The sequence below is a fragment of the Chaetura pelagica genome, unplaced genomic scaffold (assembly GCF_000747805.2).
Source record: "Chaetura pelagica isolate M959 unplaced genomic scaffold, ChaPel_1.0 scaffold147, whole genome shotgun sequence".
Lineage (NCBI taxonomy): Eukaryota > Metazoa > Chordata > Aves > Apodiformes > Apodidae > Chaetura > Chaetura pelagica.
The window spans coordinates 3214962-3237419 of record NW_009954194.1 but is presented as its reverse complement, the minus strand read 5'-3'; the positions used below and the strand labels follow the sequence as shown (position 1 = coordinate 3237419).

The 22458-nt window shown below is 37.2% G+C and overlaps 1 protein-coding gene across 1 annotated transcript in view; it reads right to left on the bottom strand.

Annotated features, from left to right (window-relative positions):
* SLC2A9 (solute carrier family 2 (facilitated glucose transporter), member 9) overlaps positions 1-22458 on the bottom strand; it is a 95690-nt gene that overhangs the window by 4512 nt on the left and 68720 nt on the right. The window contains exon 11 of the mRNA XM_010003105.1: positions 9060-9187. Within this exon, the coding sequence (XP_010001407.1) occupies positions 9060-9187 (128 nt within the window). The remainder of the gene's footprint in view (positions 1-9059; positions 9188-22458) is intronic.

Genomic DNA, 22458 nt, shown 5'->3' with positions numbered 1-22458 from the left:
TGCAATTACCACAAAAAAACAAAGTTGAAGGATTCGGGCAATTCCCCCAAATCAGATGCCAGGTGTGGCAAGAAATCAGACCTGGCCTGGAGGATGAGACGTAGCTGCACAAACAAGGTGTAGGAAAAAGTAGGTGCAGCCCAGCCACGTTTTCTTGAGCAAAGAGATTAACAAACATATTTGCAACTTGTGTAGGGCTACTGTACATATTGGGCAGAATGCACAAGTATTTCCTCTACTTCCCTTTAAATATAATGCTAAAGAGTTCTTAACTTTTACCATTGTGAACAGACTTAGAATGTCCAGAATGAACATACAAAAGAGCTCATTTTTTCAAGCTAAAAAGTAAACTGAAACAAATAAAAACCCTGGCAATAAAATAATCAGATTTCTGGCTTTAATTAAGCAAAACAAAACAAAATTTGCCCCTTCTTCAGTATTAAATCTGAGAACAATCTTCCTGCTAATAATACCTTACATGCTGTGAGCACTGTAGTCTGGCAAAATGTAAAAGCACTTGAGCAGAACATCATCATGTGCTATTTAATGATGACTGTTTAGTGACTTAACATATTTTGTAGCAAAGTTTAACTTCTAAGCAGGACTGCGATACTGAAAACAGGAAAAGAGCTATAATAGGGCAGATACAGCAAATGAACAAATTTTAAATAATTTTAGCAAGTTTAACAAATCAGTATTCTACATTATTCTACAATATAATATATCCATGAAGATTCCAATTTCAGTAGCATGGGTAGTAATTTCAGCATTTCTTGAATTCACTTTGAATATACAGCCTGACTTTGACACCAAAAAAATACTCTGCATGGTGTTTTAGAAAGAGAAATTATTATGACAGAAAACTTATGGAGAAAACTGCTGTGTTGTTCTGCTGTATAATACTAATTTACCATGTAGTCTTTAAGTGTCTCATAACAATCAAATGGAATAAACTGAAATATGAAATAAGGACACATCAGTATGTAATGAAAGGAACATGTCATGAAATCAATTGCTAGTTAATGCTTAGTAATTCTTTGTATTTACACAGCGCACTACAGAAAATAAACAGCACCTTTTTCTAGATAACGTGCAATTCAAGGTTTTGCTACACCATCAGGTTACAGATGTCTGTCCCTGCAAATTTACTGTTACTGAAATGTAACAGCTTAACACAAGCCTATTCTATTGCACAAGGGGTTTTCAAACCTTGTAGATTATGCTTTTCTGCTGCCGTAGTTTGTTGCTCTCTGCCTGCTTCAGCTCATTGCACCTATTTCCACACATAAATACGGTAATTTCCGATTTACCAGGTGCCCCTCTTCTCCACACTCCAGCACCCACTCAGCATACCAGTTTCTACCAGTTATCACTCACTATTTAAAATAGATTTTTGAACTGCAGGCTCCTGCAAAGTCAGGCAAGGCCTCAGACTTTTTTTCCAGCAAAATAAAATAAAACAGGAGATCTGAGGAGATGGTGCCAAACAATATCCACAAGTAACAATTTTGAATCTGGCTAAATTAATAAGGATGTGCCTGTATCCATTCGTGTAAGTACACATTTAAAAGATTTGGGTTTTGTTCATCTGATTGCCTTGGAAACAGTTTCTGTTTACACACAGGCCTGTGAAAAATAGAAGGCTGGAGGCTTATGGAAAAGTAAACATATTTGTTTTATATGTTATTTAGCCATTCATCAGTCTTCTCTTTAGGAAGTTCCTCATTAAATCAAGGACTGGAATAAATACCCTGTGGGACAATGAACTCCTTATGGTTTGTGAGTGACTTATAGAAACTGAAATACATTCACATGAACTCTTCAGCCTACCATTAAAAATACGTCACAATTCCCAGCCTGTTCTGTTCAACAAAAGATTAAACAAACAAAAATTTGCAAGAAATAATGTATCTGATGGCTGAATGATGAAGTTAGTTAAATTTAAAACAGATATAATATTGAATTAATCAATACCATATTGGAAAGTATGAAATCCACTGGAAACCTTCAGCGGAAACTGAGTACTGTACATATGGGACACACTCTAGTGCAATTAAGCAATACTAATGCAGAACTAAGTAAGTGATGTTTGATAGTTTGTACCTTCAGCTGGACAAGAATATATATGTTCCTCTGGTCATATTTGAGATTTGGTTCTTTTGTTGCTGTTTTGTGGTTTGTTTGTTTTTTGGGGTTTTTTTTGTTGTTTTTTTTTGCAATGAGTCACTACTGCCAAAAGGAAAATTATATCTTATTTCCACTCATTATCCATAAAAGAAGGCATATACTAAACAGTAATAAGCTTAGAAAAGGGTGACTAATAAAACTTTGAAGGCCTTCAGGTTAGAGATTCCTCTAATTTCCTCCTCCAAAATTCCACAGATGCTTGATTCTTGCCCAAGCTGTTCTGAAATTCACAAGGGTTTTTTTATTCATAAAATAAGCGACTTCCTCATTTAAAAAATACATACTACAGCCTCTTAAGTGCTTTATTCTTTCTGCATAACCACAGCTAAAAGGAGTATCCCATCACTTCTGCCATCACCTGACTTTTTCCAATGTTTGGTCTCATCTTGAGTACTCACACTGAGTACTTTGTGCTCAGTCTTGCAGATTACAGCATGATATCAGCATCTGGCAGCTCAGCCCTTGATTACATTCACAAGATTCCTAAGGAAATGGAGTGGGGATGTGAATCTAAGTTTCTCACATTTCAAGACCCTCTTCTGATAAGAGGTTAAGGTGCAAATGCAGTCCTGGTCCAATTTGGGGCATGAGTAAGTATGGAGAGATACAGCATCACTGCTGGAGATTGTAAAGTGCTAATATAAAAAGGGAGCTACTGGCAGCAATATTATTCCTATTGTATCTTTATTTAGTAATCAAATGGCTTTGCATATTTTCCACACTGACGATGAAGATGATCTTAACTCACTTTAAAGAATACTTACTCTCATGCCTAGTATACATTCATGCTTTCATAATGTGGAGTCACTTTCCAGGAAAGACAGCTAGGATTTTTTATCTGTCAGGCTCTACATCTTGGAACATCAGTCAGCAAATGTAAGTAATATATTCTATTATCTTGGGAAAAACAGAAGCTACATAACCACTGCTGCAATTAGTCTAATTTTAAAAGGTCTGCAAGTGCAAGTTTAGATGAAAAATGCACATTGCTAGGAAAAAAGGATACAGAACACAGAGAAGAGAGTTTCAACATTCTCCTTTATGCTGCCTACAAACACATACTTTTGCTCCTCCTGTAAAAAATTTACTTCTTTTTTGTAATTCTCTTTGTGATTTCTAGTCAAAGACTAATTGATCTCATGTATTAAGCTTCTTAGCAACCTGGAAGGTTTAAAAAATACCTACAATGTAATTATTGAAAAGAATGCATCAGTCTAACCACAGATGAACATATTACATATATTGAAATAGCTGAAATTACTCACTAAAACTTATCCAAACAACAGAATTTTAAAATATGTATGTTCTTACCCCTAGAATTTCTACTGGCTAAAATAAATTATGGAATGAAGTACTAATTATTTTGCTTGTACTATCCATTCTAGTCAGTGGATTTAACCTGGAAATTTGTTATATTCAGGTTTGCCATCCTGAGCTGTGATTTAGTTATGTATCACTGTTAATGAGATTAGAACAAAGACAGAACTGAGGATCTTCAAGAGGAAACCCCCTGTGATGAGGAAGACCTCCATGTAAAGTGTATCTTGGTGAAAGTCAACTTCTTATTCTCCTAGTTGGGGACAGTGATAGGTTTAGCCCCAGCATTAAAAGATCTTCACAATGGCTTAATCCTGTGAGAAATAACAGTATCATCATCAACACTTGTGCCCTCATCAAATCAGTGTAAGTATTTTTCTCAAGAAATTGGTTGTCTCACATTGAAGTCTGCAGATCACTAATATCAGTGATCCATAAGGCATAAGGTGAGAAGCATCCTAGCTACACCTGCAGTTCTGTGAATCTGGAAGAACCATTTGGCCGCTGCTTGCTTATTCTGAAACCTGAGTGAGCTTGAATGCAAACTGCATTATGTGGAAGTCTCAGAAGAATTTCTAGCCTTTGGAAAACTTAATTTTGTCTCCTTTTCATTTTATAAAATCATTTCATACATTGAAGAGTCATATTTTCAAAGGCTGACTTGCTATGAATACATCAAAAAGAGCACTTGTGCTTTTATATGCCTTCTGAGTGAGGATGTGGATTAAATCACTCTTCAGAGCATATTAGTCAAAAAAGGAATAATGGTTCATTTGTAACACTGTACATCAAAACTGCAGTATAGGGATGAAGCCAAGAATCAATATTATTTATCACAATCATGACACAAGCCCTGCTGCTGGCCTGAATTATCTACAGCAACCAGACCAGAGTAACAGGGAGCAAACAAGGGAGAAAGAGTTGGTGTTTAGGGGAATTTAGCTGAATTGGGTCTTCACCCAGTCAGCTATTAAATGCATTTCTACTGAAATTTCAGCAACACAGCTGAAAAGCAGATATATTTTGTAATTTGGATTACAAACTTATGGGAATCTATCTTAAAAAATTTTGACCAGATAGTGTGGTCTCTAGTGTAGCAATTTCATTTACATGGAAGATAGAACTGCGCATCTTTTCTTTTTTTTCTTTTAATTTGAGCAATTTACATGAAGTTTTTAATTAAAAAAAAAGGTTTATAAATCTTTTTAGTAAAAAAAATTTAGACATTGCCAAAGAAAAAAGCTATTATTTTCACCTCTATATATTAAAAAATTGAAAAATGTAGGAAAAAACCAGAAACCACAAATGAATTGAAGAACTGATAATGGATACTTTAGGTTAAGATCATTGAAAGGAAGACAAATGCACATGGATAGCCTTATGAACACAACCTGTCTTTAAATCAAATACTAGAATTAGGTGTTTAAGTGTCTCTAAGAACAAGGACAAAACATACCTGTTTATATATGACAAAATATAAATTAAGCTTTTCATCAGTTCACACGAATTTTCAACTTTTTTACATGGCTATTTTGGTTAGCTCACAAAAGCTTGAGATTCAAATCCAATCACAATGCATTAACAGTATAAAATGTATAGTATAAAGCATAGGATATAAGGAAAAGGCAAAAGGAAAAGTGTTAAAGTTGTAATAATTTCAGAGAAAGCATTTTAAATCCTTCAAGCTAACACAAGCAGTGTTATAACTTCAGGCATTCATCAAGTGGCTAATTGCTTATTTACTATTGCATGGTTGATTCAGTGAATGTTGTCACACCCTGTGGCTCCATTCTGAGGAGCTGTGCCATATGTCACCACTCACAGGTTGTGACACAGGAGGTCATTTATGGTCTGCTATGACCTTCTGACATGGAAGTGCAGTGTGAAAAAGCAAGATATGCAAGTTAGAGGGCAGAGGGTTGAAGTGCTTACTTAACTTACTCCAGATACTTGCTGGTGGGTATTTTGTAGGAATATGGAGAAATGGCATCCAAATAAAAGAGCATTATGACCCAGCTCTAGTACCTGGGAGAGCACTGAAATCCTTTGAAAGGAGAGGTCGCCAGGTCTTTATGAACCATTTCATGCATCTCTGGTCCACTGGTTTGGATACCTTCTCAAAGCTGTCTTTGTTTCTTCACCACTCAGAAAAGGCTCACAACTTCCTTCTCAAGTAACGACAATGGGAAAGAGATGGCGCCGAGTGTCGCTCAAGGTGACGCCTTTGACACTTTGTAAGGTCAAGCTCTACACCAATCACAAGTCTGAAATGCCTTCAGACTTAAATCCAGATCTTTTACAATTCCTCATTATAGACCATGATTCCATGCAACAAGGCTGCTGCAACTATTCTTTTGCACGAAATTATTATTTTTTTTTTAAGTGCATTTTTGACACCTACAATCAGGCACCTCTTAATGATAACACAAAATCAAACTAAATTGTTAAGTCAATATAGTATCAGTCATCATTTTAACCTCAGTTCTGATTCTTCACACAAATATCTCAAATAAGCAGCGATGAGGGCTGGAATAGTAGCCAAATAACATTCTTTTCCTATTTGTAGAAAAATCGGGTTGTACTTTTCAGTCTCATCCATTTTAATGTGTGACTCAAGCCAGTGTTTCATTCTGTTACATGTATCTACAGATGGTTAAGGGGAGAAAATCTAGGCATTCAAACTAGTTAATTGGTGAGTAACTACAGCTTGAGTTTTTAAATAACTCTAAAGTTAACTTATTTGTTTCCCAAAGGTTCAGGATGATTTTGTAGAAGCTCACCAAAAAAGTGACTGCTGTCCCTCAGGCAATCAGATTAGCCTTTAAATACAGAGAAGGTATCACACATTTGTTCTGTGAAGGCATTTTAATGATTTTTTAAATTATTATTATTTTTAGAATTAAAAAGATGAGCTAAGGAGAAACCATTCCCTTTCTGTAGAGCAACAGGTGACTCACAAGCCGAATTTTGAGAAGAAAGTTCACCAAAATAGGAAAAAAATGAAAGTTAGGAAGTGAAGAGACATAGTTTGATCTTGTGGAAAAACGTTAAAAATCAAAGTCTGAGTAACACTGCTTTCATCTTTAGGTGCAAACTCGTAAGCTCTTTCTCTGTGTTACATTTTAAAGAAGACAAAACCAAAAACCTAGCAAGATGGAAATATAATTTACCTTAATTTAAAAAAACCTGACAATTTTGTTATCACACTATGAGAATTTATATGACACAAAATGATAAATTCCCCAAGGCTTCTGCAAACTTTATATGGATACCTCCTAAATCACTCAAAAAGCTGTACTATGCATATGAAAAGTTAGAGAATGCAGTTTGCCTTTTTATTTGAGTTTACTGAGTGCCTTTTTTAATAGCTCCCTCCAAGTGACCTGTCAGGTGGGATTAGAAGGACAAAGATAATGTTAATGAAAAAGCCCTGAGTTGCAAGAATTCAGATCTGATGGACAGCCAGGGCTCAGGTAACTCCTCAGTTTTTTGCAGGAAGCAGAAATTGCAATTTTGGAGAAATGTGATTGTTCCATTAATGTATCTGAATAATTAAATAACATAACCAGTATAAGTATTCTGATTATACAGCCCTAGATTTGAGACCTCATCCCCTGCCACTGCCCAGCCACCACGGAGGCAGATGTTGAGACCACTGGTGCCTGGCCAGCCAGGGTGGAAGGCAATATCCAATGCTGCTTGAATAGTCAGTCCCCATCTTCTTGGAGAGACAACTCAAACTCACAGAAGCATCCACTTGCTGGATGACCTCATGGCTGCCTCCTGGACCATACTGATACTGATAACTAAGGTTAGGTTTTGAGAAACAGAAGGAAATTGTCTAATTTGTTCTAACACTTGGTAGATGTTCTAATGGCGTGGGAAAAAAATTATGTCTATATCTGCTTTTGAAAATCTCGCCTTAAATATCTAAACTGGCATGTCCTTACTGTGGGTGGTGACACTGGTTAAAAATGCTCATTGATTTCAGTAAGCAGTAAAACAAGCCTTTAAGTCTTATAACTCTGAGCAGTCTAATTGAAGTTAGTAGTAGCACAGAGTTTGGAAGGATGACACTCTATATACTAATGTTAACTTTTGAAGGTGATCCAAGTAATTAAAATTACTAGAGACTTTTTCCTTTTACAAGAAATTTTAAATTATGTGTCCAACTTAGATCAAGGGGCAGACTTTATAACTTTCAAGTTCCCCCATAAACAATCTCATACAGGTAGTGTTAAACAATACTACTTAGTAAAAACATAATTACTTGTCAAATGAAAATTAATATATGGTCCTACATCATAGTTCTTGAATATCTGCAAATAATGTTTTACAGTATTGCATATGATAAAATATCATATAATTTTCAGTTGTAAGAAGGAAAACAACAACACTTCCTTGTCTGTTATTCAAATCTCATACTCAGCAAGGATTTGAAGAGTAATCAAAAATCTTCCTCCTAGTTTTGAGGACTTACAAGTAGCCCAGAGGGCTTGTTTCACTCTGTGCCCTTCTCCTGACCCTGGTATTTTCCTCTGTGCATTTAAAAAAACCCAACACAATTAAGACTTCTTTATTTTGTGGTGTGGTGAGCTTCACATTTAAACTGTTGCCAGTGAACAGGATGACCCTCTAAATACTCTGGACATGGTCAGTCAGGGGACTGATCGGTTGTCCTTAAGCTCATGAGATAGACAATCATCTCCCGTGTGAACTTGAGAGACTGCAGATAGCCCCTGCGAGAGTTCATGGGCAGGAAGAGACCTCATTTGGAATGAGAACCTGCTTGAAGCCTCTTGCCCAGCAAGACATCACCAGTGATTAATTGTTCTAAGGAATCAGAGGGGGAAAAATACTGTTGTGCGTTAACTTTGAATTTTATTTTTATTTACTGATTGATTTTTTTAAAAATAAACTTATCCTGTTAAAATACCAACACCAGTTGTCAGACAGCTCTTGATGAAACTGTCCTCTGCCCTCCATGCAACTAGTTCAGCCAAGGTAATAAAACAACCTACTAAAAACAAAGCTTGTGGCAGCTTGGGGAATCTGGGATAGGAAAAAATTTACCCAGTGAGCAACCAGGCTGCAGCAAGAATGAACCAGATGAAGAAAATAAAAGTCTGACAGAAGAGGTTGAAATAAAGAGAGCCATGAAGCCAAGCTTAGCCAGAGGGAGGAGCAGAGAGCATTATTTCCCAGTGAGACTAATAAGGGTCTAATGCTCCCAAAGCGTAGGGTAAACCAGAAGATAGGTGGCTAAAGGCTGAAGACAAAGGCAGTGACAGTCATCATCAGTGACCATGAACTCCTGACACAGCCATCAGACAATTTTGCAATTACAATTTTTCCTTTGCAGGACAATTTTCTCCAAGCCACTCAAACAAGGAGGTATGTGGGTAGCACAACTGAACTGTATTACAAACATGGTGGAAATTCCACATCCAATCCACTTCAATAAAAAGACATTTATTACTACCTGAAAGTTACTTATCAAACATCATATGCATCAGCTGTATCATAGTATATCCAATGGCAAGGCTGCTGAGTACCTGAATGAAAGGGAAGAGCAGTCCAACTGCGAAGTTGCAGAGCCAGTTGACTGTCCCAGCTATCATGAATGCTGCTGGCCTCTGAGACTGCTGGAAAAACTCTCCAGTGAGGACAAATGGAATCCCACCTGAAAGAGGGCCAAAAAAATCAGTGGGTTTAGAAAACTTCTCTGCAAAGAATTGTTTCTGTTACAGAGATGAACATGCTCTGTGCTGTACATCTCAGTGATTAGCACAGCCCCACAGCTTTCTCCTCAGGTGTGTGCAGGGGCTTTGAGGCCAGTAAAACATAATTTGCCAAATTTGTTCTTCAGAGAAGTGTGACAGTTCACACCTTCACACCACCACATCTCTTATTTTACATCCTTTCACTGATGGAAGGAAACTAACAGAGCAATGAATTCAAACAACAGCTTCCAGAGTACCACATACTGAGACATTTATTAAAAATAACAGTAATTGTTTCTACTAAAATCCTTGATTTTTTTAAAATTCAGAAATAATAAAAAATATTTTTAGACCTTAACAACAGGAAAGATAGCTCCAAAAAGATTAAACAGTATTTTTTGTTAATAATTACCCACTTCATTTTAGCAATAAAAAGGCAAAACATTTGCTCTTCTATTAGCATCCTTTTCACTGATGCTTATTTAATACATTCACTTTCTAGCTGTACGGTTGGCACTTCTGGGAATATTTATTTTTCCCATCAGTCAAAGGCTCTGACCTCCATAATATCAAACTCAGTTGAATACCACATTTGTCACTCATTTTTCCTTCCACTTAGACAGTGGACTATTTTTTACAGCACTGGCATATTGCTGGCCTGACAATACCCTTGGGGAGTAGCTGTCTAGTAGCTGAAAGCCTCAATTTATGGTTTTTGGGTTCCTTCATTCCAATGGGATATTTCAGTAGAAAAAAATATATTTTTATAGAATAAAACATGGATTGCATTTGCTGCTTGGCTATGTATTTCAGTTAATGTTGCACAATAGACATGCATCTGCTTGCAGAATTATTTCACTACAGTTTGAAAAATTGTAAACCTAGTAAAATCAGACAGGCTTTTAGTATTCTGGTGCTACCAGTTTCTTCCTCTACATCCTCATGTCTGCCACTATCATCAACATCACTTAGTTTTGTGAGCAAGATCCACGTACACACATACTGTGCTAGTAATTTCCCTGCTTTAAGCCTTTAAACAAGTTATTGTGTGTAATCAAAAAGCACATTAATGGATATACTTCCTCTCAAAAACCTCTAAAACAACCCTAGCTTCCAAAATACATATAAGTTAAGATAACACCACCACCAAAGACTTATCCATCCACTGGAACTTCTCCTTGCATGTCGTAACTCGAGCTATGTGCTTATCTTCTGCACTACCCTTACTCTTGGACGATTGTGAATACATCTGTAAGTGCTTTATTGCAATACACTGTCATGTAGCCTCATGTGCACTACACTTAAACACATGCACCAGAAGCTGTCCTATGAGCAGCATGAGATAGGAATTGTAAACACGTCACAGACACGCAAATGACACATGGTATCAGATATTCCTCCATTCCAGATCTTTCAGATGCAGAGACTATGAGTATATGCATGAAAGAAAAGCAATGTGATGGAGTAAATGTCTATATATGTTAGTAGACGTCAGCCTCCACCATCTGCTAATGTAACTTTTTGTGAGAACATTTCTACAGTGGTAGCAAAGGCTTCATCTGAACTTTCTGAACCAAAGATTGCCAGTATAAATGTCATCAAAACAGTACAGAGCACACACATTTATTTATGCCTATTTTATAGATAGGAAACTGAGGTATGGAGAGTTTAGGACATCCTAAATCCAGAGGAATATTTTGCTACAAACCATATGTGGCATTTGAATTCTGAGACTAAAAAAAGTGACCTCTCCCAATAGTACTTTGAACACAAAGAGTAAATGGCTGAAGAGGCATAACTCAATTCAAGCAACATGTGGTCTATCAATCCTTGGTGGTTTCCAGGGCCTATTCTATCAGGCACTAGGGATTTGGGTTCAAATGGCAAGCAAAACCACAATCATATCTGTTCTGTCAGCATCTGGTTTAGGTCTGAAATGTCATGTGGGGCTGTGGTTTGCCAGGGCACTTGCCTCTTGGAGAGAGGAACTGAAGGACTGTTAGCACAGAAATCATGTAAGATGACTTATTTATGATAATTTATTCTGTCATGCCTTTGCTGTAAGACAATGTACAGAGGTGTTGCTGTTCTTGTCAGTATAATAAAAAATGCTGTTTGAGACCCATTTGGGAAAATACTCTGTACAAGAGAGGAAAAAAGCCGGTGGCAAAAAAAAGACCAAAAAAATGTACAAAAGGACAGAAACACATCAGAAAGCATACATGTTATGGAAATACAAATGCTTAGATGGTATCTCAGTAAATGTTTCCTTGAATTTCAAAAGCAATTTCTAGATACACATTATTCTTCACTAAAAGTTACTATTAGTCACACGTGCCACAAAAGCTCTTCAGTCCAATTTAAAAAAATAAGCAACCAATCTAGCAATGATAAAAATAATCTTTTACAAAGTCTAAAAAAGCAAACTGAACAACAAAAATTAGCAGATCCTCTGAGATCTTTCAAATTAAGGAACAGAAAAGACTCTAGACTTTCTCCTGACCTAGACAAATGTCTCCATAGCACCACGAAACAGGAGAAACAGTTTCTGAAGAGGAATGATTTAAGAGGAATTATATGGAGGAATCAAGGAGCCTGAAAAGCAATATGTGAGTTATGTGACAGACAGGCCAGGTCTAGAAACATGAGAAACCAAATGAAGACAGGTCATTGCTGTATATTGCTACATCTCTGGAAGAGCAAAAACTTCACCTTACTAGGATGCACAGTAGGGGATGCAAATGCCTGCCAAGAGCCACAATACTGTGAAGAACACACTCCACATCTGAGTAAAGTGAAAAAGCAATTTGGGCAAGCTGAAGGAAAAATGCAAAACCTTAAAACACACACAGTGAAGGCACCTCAGATCAGCTGAACCAATAGCCCCAGGAGTCCATCCTCAGTCATTTCAAGCTCTCAGAGGTCTGCTCAAGAACTCCTTTTCTCCTGAGCTTGCTTCCTTTGAGATAGAAATCTGGGTGTGTGGGGTTGATGGAAGCTGTAGCAAGCTTTAACTACATCAGTTGGATCCAGGCTCCAGAATAATGCACCTCACCAACCACTCCTTACAGAGTCAGTCTCCTTGCAAGGTCTCCTGTATAATGCATAGGCCAGATGGGTTCCTACTGATCTGTGTTCAAACATGGATGTTGGAAACTGCAGCAAAAAGCAATCCAACCAAACCACTGTATTTTTTTAAGCAGTCTTTAAAAACTTTGTAATGGGTTTTGCAACTTTAATATGTGTTTCAACCTGGATGAAATAATTTAACCTATAAACTAACTGACATTCTTTCTCATGGGAAATGAACCTGACAATAACATTTCCCCTAGAGGGTTTTCCACACAGTTTTCAGCAAAACAGCTTTATTTGAGTTCTAGACATAAACCCAAAAATGTATATTAGTATTTCCTATGGGTCTTTTTCATCAAGGTAGCTTCTGAACATTAATTTAAAGAGGTAATGCATTGATCACAATAATTATAATTATTAATTTCTAATACTTTGTTCTTTTCAGCATTGCAGTGAATATAATGGATGCAGCTCTTAACATATTGCAGTGCAATTAAAGACAGATTGTTATATCTGTTATCATGCTACATCTACTGGAAACTACAAATTTCTTATTGCAGGACTTGTATATCCATGGGTTGTTTAATGAAATGAAATTAAGCCCATAAGACACAACTAGACATGCAACAATACTTCTATAACTCTGTCTTTTACTAATTTCTCTCTGTAATTAGTCTAGTCACACTTAGAATCAATGTCATGTGCTGGTAAACATCCAGAATCTCCACCCAATAGTCTTTTTATGCATGAAATTTGAATGCTGGAGCGGAAATAATATTCTTGGTATACATGCTACAGATTTATAAATATATATTGACATTTGCACAATTATCAACGTGTTTTCTTATGAAAAAATATGTAGACATATTTACTTTTCTGTTCAGTGAGCCGTTACAAATAAATACTGCTTTGCAGAGGTTACACAATTAAATGCAAACAGCTGAATACAAAAACCATGAAAATGGAAGGAATATACTGAGATCCTCATTTTGCTTTTATCCAGTGCCAAACTGGGAGCTGAAGTCATGGGTATAAAAATTATTTATGAAATGAGACTGTTAAAAGAAGAAATACTTAATAAAATCAGGGAGATTTATTACATTGGTAAACCACATCTAAAGGTGGTGGAAACTTTGTTCCCTGAGAACCAGTGAAGAGAAAGTAACTCACTCCCTGAGCCAGCAGCTCCTCTTTCAAGACACACTTGAGACAAAACTGAGTGTTCAAGCAGTGGCTCCACAGCCAGCCATGGGCTTTCCAACCCCACCAGGAGGACCACACTAGGCCACGCAGCCCAGTGGCATCTTGCACAACTCAGCACTCTGAATTCTCTCCCTATGGGAGGGAGGATGGAAATCCTGAGCACCCTAATTAAGGCAAGAGTTCCCAGACTTTCCAACTCCATGCTTGGAGAGAAGGAGTCTTCAAAGTTTGATGCTTTGAGAATACATGGAAGTACTTTGCCACAATGTTCTCTTCTGGAAAATAATATGTGCAGCTCTAGACAAGATCAAGCAAAACAGCTATTGACTGCAAGGCAAGGCACGTAGTGAAGAAAGATATAATCTTTCACTATCTTAAGAGATAATGTCCTGTCTCAAAGAAAGGCTTCAGTATTTGTAATTCAAGGGGCAAAAGACAACTCTAGAGGGCAGCTGTGGGAGAGATGCAATGGAAGTGAGACAAAGATCCTGTAAGAAAACTGCTGGAAAAGCAACCCCATATTCTTCAGCAAGAGAGGGAAAGGCTGTTATTTCCTACCTAGATCTTCACTATAAAACAAAACAAAAACCCCCAACCAATCAAACCCTCCAAAATACCCACTAAATCCCATGGGAAAATACACTGCAGGAGTGTTGCCAGTGAGGGATGCAATGCAACTATTGAGTTTCTTCCATCTCTATGGGTCTACAGAAAGAACAGGAGTTTTGCAAAATCCATTTCTCAGTCTTTAAAGAGGTGTTCTGTGACTGGTTAGATTATTTTAACTCCTGCATCGTATTCGATAGAATAATAGCCCAGCAAATAACATTACATAGTCAGATATGATGGCTGTATTGCTCAGCTAATCCTACTGAGAGATCAAGGAGCAGAACGTGTGATGAGGAGCGTACTGAGTCACAGCTTCATGCTGCCGACTCTGCTGTGTCTCCAGCTCTTCTCCACAGGAGAACTTTTGATCTGATCTACCGCAGAATGAAGCAAAACAGGCACTTGCATAAAGCAATACAGTTCATTAACCACATTCATGTGTGCCATTTGAAGAGCATGGCCTTTTCTGCCTTAGATTAAAGGACACTTGAATAAAGAACACTTAAAGCTAAGTCAGTCTGTGGCAAATGAAAAGTGCAAACCATAACACCGAATTAGAAAGGGATTTTGCATTGATAAACTAGACTTGGGTTTAGCATCTGTAAAACTTGTTACTCTAATAAGATATAGAAGAAATCCAGCTCTGGAGGTGCAAGGTAACCCACAACATCCAGGATAACAAAATAAACTAAGAAATGGTGCAGAAAAAACCCACTGATATAATATCATTAGTTAAAATGTTGATTTTTTTGGTTCTTAGAACATTTCCACTAAAATGGTTAACACACAACAACAAGGCTATTAACTAATGAGGAAAAAACACAATATTCTTTTTACTTCCATTTAATTCTAAAGCAGATATTCCATGTAATTTTGTAATCCAAAAGACCTACGAATATCCTTATCTGAACCATCTGAGAATTTAGTCTTCAGTGACGTTCTTCCCCTCTTGAATAATGTTTAGTGCATTGTCCTATAATTTTTAGTTCTATAAGGCAGTGCTCTCAACCAGAATTTTATGAGCATTTACTGAGTGAATCATTATTCTCTGTAAATCTGTTTAGTGAAGGCAAAATACTTACTACATAACTGATGAACCAAAATAATATCAGTACTTTTAAGATATCATTCTTTACATGAGTTATAATAACTCCTTTTAAATACAGCTCCATCTTGGAAGTTAATAGCTTTTCCTTTTTTGCTTTTTAAAAATTGTAATAGAGACCAGTGGTGCAGACCTGGGCCATTCTGCCAATTCCAATACATCCATTTTTGTGTTGTTTTGGTAACACCCTGAACCTGGTGGGGCTTTTTGTGATTTTGTTCTGTTACTGTTCTGTGATTATTTTTTTTTTGTGTTGGCCTTCTTTTTCTTTCTTTTTATGGTAAAACATGAAGATCAACATTAAAATTCCGCTGTTTTACTTAGCAACATTTCTTTTCGTTTCACCATTTTAATTCTGCAAAAGTACTGAAGAATAAAATACAATTAAAAAATACACTTACTTTGAACTACATGGAAATAGACTCTTAAACATTTCTGCTATATTTTCAGTCTCACTTTATCATGTCAAAACCCTAATTATAGCCTGTCATTCTGTTCTCCTATTTGAATGTGAAGAAAAATTTCTTTATTGAGCCATGACTAGAAGTCTTTATGATATAATTAATTTTATAATTATTCTCAGTAACTATGATCACTTACTAACATAACTGCTGTTAATATTACATTATTAAAAACAATAATCTCAATCAGATGAATGACAAGAGAGTTTTGACTTTAATAAAAACATAGAATTGTCCCTTAGAATTTCATTTACTATACAAATGGCAGTATCATGGGAACACCTGGGTTGAAGATTCACAAGGTGATCAGTCCTAGGTAAGTGAAATATTCACAGAATCACACCACTATCCCAGGACCAAAACCAAGAAAAAAACCCAAAAAACAACAAACCCAACCTCTATCTAATCTAGGATTATTACTTCTACAATAATCTACTGAAAGAAATAAAAAAAATCATCAGACATGGTTTCCCTGTCAGGAATTCAGGTTGACAGCCCATTAGCACAAAATGCTGCTGGTTGTGAACTTTTGCAAGCTAAAACAGTCTTGAAAACTCCCTGTGGCATGACGGGCTCTCCTCATGAAGTGTTTTAACAAACAAATTACTCATAGTAGCAGTGGACAATTACATCTTTGCATAGCTACGTTCACTCTGAAGGATGCCAAGAGTAAAAATTTTCAGAGAGGTTGAGACAGAAGAGTCTCTCTTGGCCTCCTTCTCCTTTCTAAGATGATTTACAGACCACATCTTCTCTGCTTATGATTTCTGGAAAATGCTGAAGCCTTTAGGACATGGCCCTTCAAATGCTAGTGCTAAGTAATTTAGCTGCTGCTCCAGGATGGTAGACAGGGTATGGAGAGTAGTAGATGTGGAATTAATGAATGTAGGACAACAAGAATATTTTCTTTTCCTTACTGTGGGTGATAACCAAAACAGATACAGCAGATACTCCCTAAACTGGAGAGAAATAAACTTAACAGATGGAGCACTCAGTGGATAAGGAATTGGCTGAATGGTGGCACTTGGAGGTTTTGCTTAATGAAAAGCTCATCATGAGCCAGCAATGTGCACTTGCAGCCCAGAAAGCCAACCATGTCTGGGCTGCATCAAAAGAACTGTGCCAGCAGGACAAGGGGGGTGATTCTGCCCCTCTGCTGCATTCTCATGAGATCCCACCTGGAATACTGTGTCCAGTGCTGGGCTGCCCAAGATAAGAAGGACAGGGAGCCACTGGAGCAAGTCCAAAGGAGGCCATGAAGATGATTAGAGGGTTGGAACACCTCTCTTATGAAGACAGGCTGAGAGAGTTGGGGCTGCTCAGCCTGTAGAATAGAAGGCTCTGGGCAGACCTTATAGCACCTTCCAGTACCCAAAGAGGCTACAGGAAAGCTGGGGAGGGACTTTTTACAAGACTGTGAAGAGATAGGACAAGGGGAAATGGTTTGAAACTGAAAGAGGGGAGATTTAGATTGAATATTAGGAAGAAATTATTTCCTGTGAAGGTGATGAGAGACTGGAACAGACTGCCTAGTGAATTTGTGGATGGCCCCTTCCTGGAAGTGTTCAAGGCCAGGTTGGATGGGGCTCTGAGAAACCTGGTCTAGTGGGAGGTGTCACTGCCCATGTTTTGGAGGTTGGAACTAGATTATTTTTAAGGCCCCTTCCAGCCCAAACCATTCTATGATTCTGTGACAAAATTTGTAAACATTTGCATTTAAATACTAGCCAGGGAGCTTGGCCAAATCCAGATGAGATGAACTTAGAACTTTTATTTGTTGTGCATTGTGCCTAAGCACAAGGAAAATAAAATATTTCTACTGTCTTACATTAATTACTTTTACATCTACTGTTCTACATATTTATTAGTTTGCACTTCTAAAGCTACAAATATTTTATACTAATTCACAGAAGAGAGTAAATTTTTTTACTAGCTCTCCTATATCCAATCCTCATGTATCTGAGATGTGTTGCTGACACGGATTTTGAATAAATCAATTTTTGCACAGTTACATAAAGTTCTAAAACACTTGGGTGACTTTTTCCAGGAGTAAATTTCTTACATGGTGTAGTTGTGAGCCATCAGCAAGTAATTAAGGAACATTCAGGAAAACATGCTAGTTCAGGTAAAAGGAGTGCTCTCAAGTGTCAAAGCTTTCACATTTTGAAAGTTTCAATTATGATTATTTATAAAATCTATTCTTAAATGGATAGAGATTGTAAGTCTTCCTTCTGCTAAGAACTCCATATCTCATCTCCAGCAATTCCTTTACCCAGTAAATACAGTTATCTTTCAAATGCTAGGGGTTAATTTTTCTTTAGAACTTCCACTAATTATAAAGAATTGAAATATCTTCTGCAATAGAACTGTTAAAGGCTACACATTTACTCTATGCTGCTCTTTGAAGAGAGAATTAATAATACACCCCCATAAAACAGGTATGAATCCCAAAACATATGTTGAATGACATTGTATTTAGTATAGTCAAGAGGCATGCTATCTTCCCCTGCAAAAAATTTAGTGAAGATGCAGCCAGATTGAATGTAATTCTCATTTTCTTTCCTAACAGCCCAAAAATTGAGTTCACTGAAAGGCAACCAGAAGAGAAAGTCTCATGTGAAGCCTTTAGACTTCCTATCCTTTCATCTCCTTGCAAATGCTCCTGCCTCCGAGAGTAGGCAGAAGCTTTTTCTATTTCTAGAGAAAACCAGAGAAGGAAAGGTGAATCAGATCTGGCCTGCTGTGCTTCACAGCTCATTCAAGCAATGGCATTAATATGGTGGGCTGTGATGGGTGGCAGCTGCGGGGCTAAAATGCCAACACAAAAGCTACTTGTGTTGGATGGATGGTTGCACTGCATAGTAGTTATATATCTCCAGGTTGTTATGAGGTCCTGAACTGAACTGTAACTCATGTTTGGAATATTTAACTGCTTACAGTGCAGCATGTTTTAAATCTAATGTTGTGCCCACAAAAGCATTAAACTGTTAACAAACCAAACATTTTTGTAAATACCCAGGAAAACGAAAGGTTATTTCTGCACAAATACCCCTCTTATCTGATGTGGGAACTATCTGACAGCATGAATGGATACCTACCTGCTGGGATGACTGTAAAGGCTTCTAGTTTAGAGAATAAAAGACTTTTTTGAAAAAACTAAACTTTCAAATCCACTACTTGTAATTAAATACATAGCAACATGGGTTTATTTTTTTCTTTTTCATGTGATACACTTTTCTAGTACAAAGAGAAGGTTTTTTTTCCTCTCAAGTTGTAGCCATGAGGCCACAAGCATTAGAAATTCTTACATCCCACTGTAAGTGGAGAAGCTAACACAACATCACACAAAGCTTCTGGAAGGGCCTATTTCAAGCAATAATACTGATGCAGCCTTTCTTTTTTAAAATTTTTATTTATTTTTTTTGTCTACGTGTGTGCCATCATGTCTTTGCTTGTGTTTTACATCCAAGAGATTTTTTTTGTCTTCCCTGATGACATTTCAGATTGAACAAACAGCATGACTTTCAAAGTGACCCTTTATTATCACAGTTGCTCTGCTGTCAATACAGCTGCAAGTTGGCATTCAGAGCAAGGGAGCAGGCTGATTTAAACTTTAAATATCAAATATCTTTGATACACCTCAGGGCACGGCAATGATTTCCTCCATGTTTTCTTTTGTTTACTTCATAATGTCAATGTAACACAAGTTGAATACAGCATTAGCATGTTTCTATTGTGTCTGTATTCAGCTGTGCTAGGAAAGACTTCATTCACTCCATCATCTAATTACAAGGCAAAAGTCTCAAAAAAGATACATAAAGTAAGCAGTATTTTTCTGAAATTGTCTGGTTTGTTAATGTTTCTTAGCTGTGTCTGAAAAATGCAATCACTATAAAAAGCAACAGTTGAAAAATTAAGATCTGACTGTCATAAAAAGACCTTTTCTTTTCAAATTACAACTGAGTGAATTTTATCATCTCCCTTTTCTGTGATGAGAGTGGGACTGAAACCCACAGAAATACCTACAGGGTTTAGGACCAAAACAACTACTTCAAAGGCATAGTAAAGTCAGACATCTTGAAGCCACTCTGTAAGGATTAACCAGAGAGTCCTGTTTTCTTCTCACTGCAGTGCCACTGATTTTAAAATAGCAGCTATTGATGTCATGGGCTCCATGCTCTACATAATGACCAGCTAGAAAATCCACTCTGAGCACATGCTTGTCTTCAGACACATGGGCTTTTTGACAAACGGAAAAAAAGAAAGACTTTAGACAGAGGATCGAGTCTCTCACTTTGAGATAAAGGAGGACATTGGATTTGGAGATAAAGGAACTCAGAGTCAGATTGGATCCCCTGGTTCACATCCAGCCTTCCTCTGTTTCTGGCAAGATTTCATCCAGTCATTTTAGAAATTTATAAACTTGTGTGTTTAGTTTCTGCTTTTGCTATCTCTGTTGAGAAGATGACACAGAACTCAGCTCCTCTAGTGGCTAGAAGTTTTCTTCCAATGTTTTATTCTAAATTTATTCATGGCTAGCTAGCACCTAGGTTTGGCATTTTGTTATTTTCTGCAGCAACATTTAACTTTAGCTTTTTCTGTCTTCTCAGTGTTATTCTCCCTTGTGTCCATGTATCTAGAAACAGAAATCTATTCTTGGTCTTTTTGTTAGAAACTATGAAGCTATTCTGTATCTTTTAATATAAAAATCTGTCTTCACAGTAGCCCTTCTTTGCAGTCTTCCTGGCAAACTGCTGCAGGAGCAGTTTTGTGATCTAACATTTAGCTCTAAGTCTTCACCTCAAAAATGATGACAAGACACTTGGCAATACAATTAGCATTTTTCACATTACAATAGAGAGAGAGAATGCATGACAATATGATGAAAATACATAAAAGAATGTGCATATACAGTGTTACTATAAAGCAATTGTTCAAATTACTTAGATAAAATATAATCAGTTATGGAGAAGCTTTCCATGTGACACAGAGATACATCTTTTATTCTCCCTTAGCAACCTGGCATTTTCACACATTCTTAAAGCCTCACCCTGTTCCTGAGTTTCTAAGCCTCTTTTTCTCTCCAACTGCCTGCAGTCATATGTGTCCTACTACTAGAATCAGGTAAACTGTGAAAGGTGAAGTGAGATTTCAAACAAATCACTAATCTCAAACTTGAAGTGCTACCAAATTGTCACAAATTTCCTGCACAAAGATGGCTTGAGTTATGATAAGCAAGCAATGGATTTAAAAGCAACTCCTCAGATTTCTGAAATTTCTCCTAGTGTTATTCTTTGTTGTAATAAAAGCTGATTTTTTGCCTTCCAGAGGACTCCAAGGAACTCCTAGAAGAGGGAACAATACTGCATGCCTGCCTGTGCACACATGTGGCTGACCTCCCTCTCAGCCGCAGCTTTTGAAGGAAGGGCAACACTGCTGCACAAACACCTCGTACAGGTCGTACTCAAGAATATCGCCTTGAGTTATTTCTGCTTATTCTCAACAGTATAATAAGTCCAGTGCTCCAGTTCACTGTGCTACCAGAGGCACCAAATATGCAAAGACTTGATTCAAAAGAGACAATACTTTTTCAGTTTCTGAAATAAGGTGATAAAGGAAGGATTACTTCAATGCCTGGTACATTATAAAAACTGCCCACCTCTTCCCACCCTTTCATTTAAAGACAGGCATGATACCTAATATCCACCACCACGGTTTTCTTTCCTGTCTCTGCAGATTTGCCTCCTCCAGTCATTAAAACTGGATTGAAGGATGTTACATTTAAATAGAATATTATTCCAAGGAAGAAATATTAATAAATCTCCTCGTGCAAAGCTGATGCATAGAAATGTCTTATGCCGAGTTTCCAAAGTTCTCAGGGTCTGACTGTAACCTTGTCATGCATGTTTCCAGTTGAAAGGTTACCTGGAAATCCATGTTAAAATTGCTGTAATGCCCAACTGGGGGATCTTCCCCCACATTTTCCACCATCTGAGGTGAATCTCTTGACACATCACAGAAGAGCCATTCTCTGGTTCAGAAAAGAATCTGTTCTATACAATTGGAACAGCATCAAAATGAAGATTGAAAGACTCTTATCCCAGAATAAGTTATGACCTCTCTGGCATTTGGAGTCACATCTCTGCAGGCAAATAAGGAATGATGCAACTAGAATCACAGGATAAACTAGGCTGGAAGGGACTTCTGGAGTTCATCCTCCAGGTAAAACTGGGCCAGTTGCTCATGAACTTATCCAGATGAGTTTTGAATATCTCCAAGGATGGACATTTACGTCCTCGTTGAGCAACGTCTTCCAATACTTAAACACTTTTTGGTGTAAAAATGTTCCTCTTCTATCCGCTCCTAATTGCCCTTTGCTGAGACTTGACTATTGCTCTTGTTCTCTCATTCTACACTTCAAAGAAAGGTCTGGCTTTATTACTTTTTTATACCTTAAACATGTTATTTTTTAAAGAAAATGAAAAACAAAAATGCAACCTGTGGATACTGCATTGTGTATAAAGTTGTATTCACCTCTAAGTAATCAAAACTTGGCTGGGGAAATAGCTCTGATAAACTCATTTCAACCTACAAAAACAGTGACCTGAAGGCACTGGATTTGAAATGCCAGTGACCAGTAGGGAACTGCCAGACAAGAAGCAGCTCCACCATCAGGATATCTACCTTTTCCATCATCTTCCTAAGGATAGTATGTGTAAATCCACTTGCACAGCACTTCTCTATCTTTAGGAAGGCAGAGAAATTTATAGATTTACAAAAA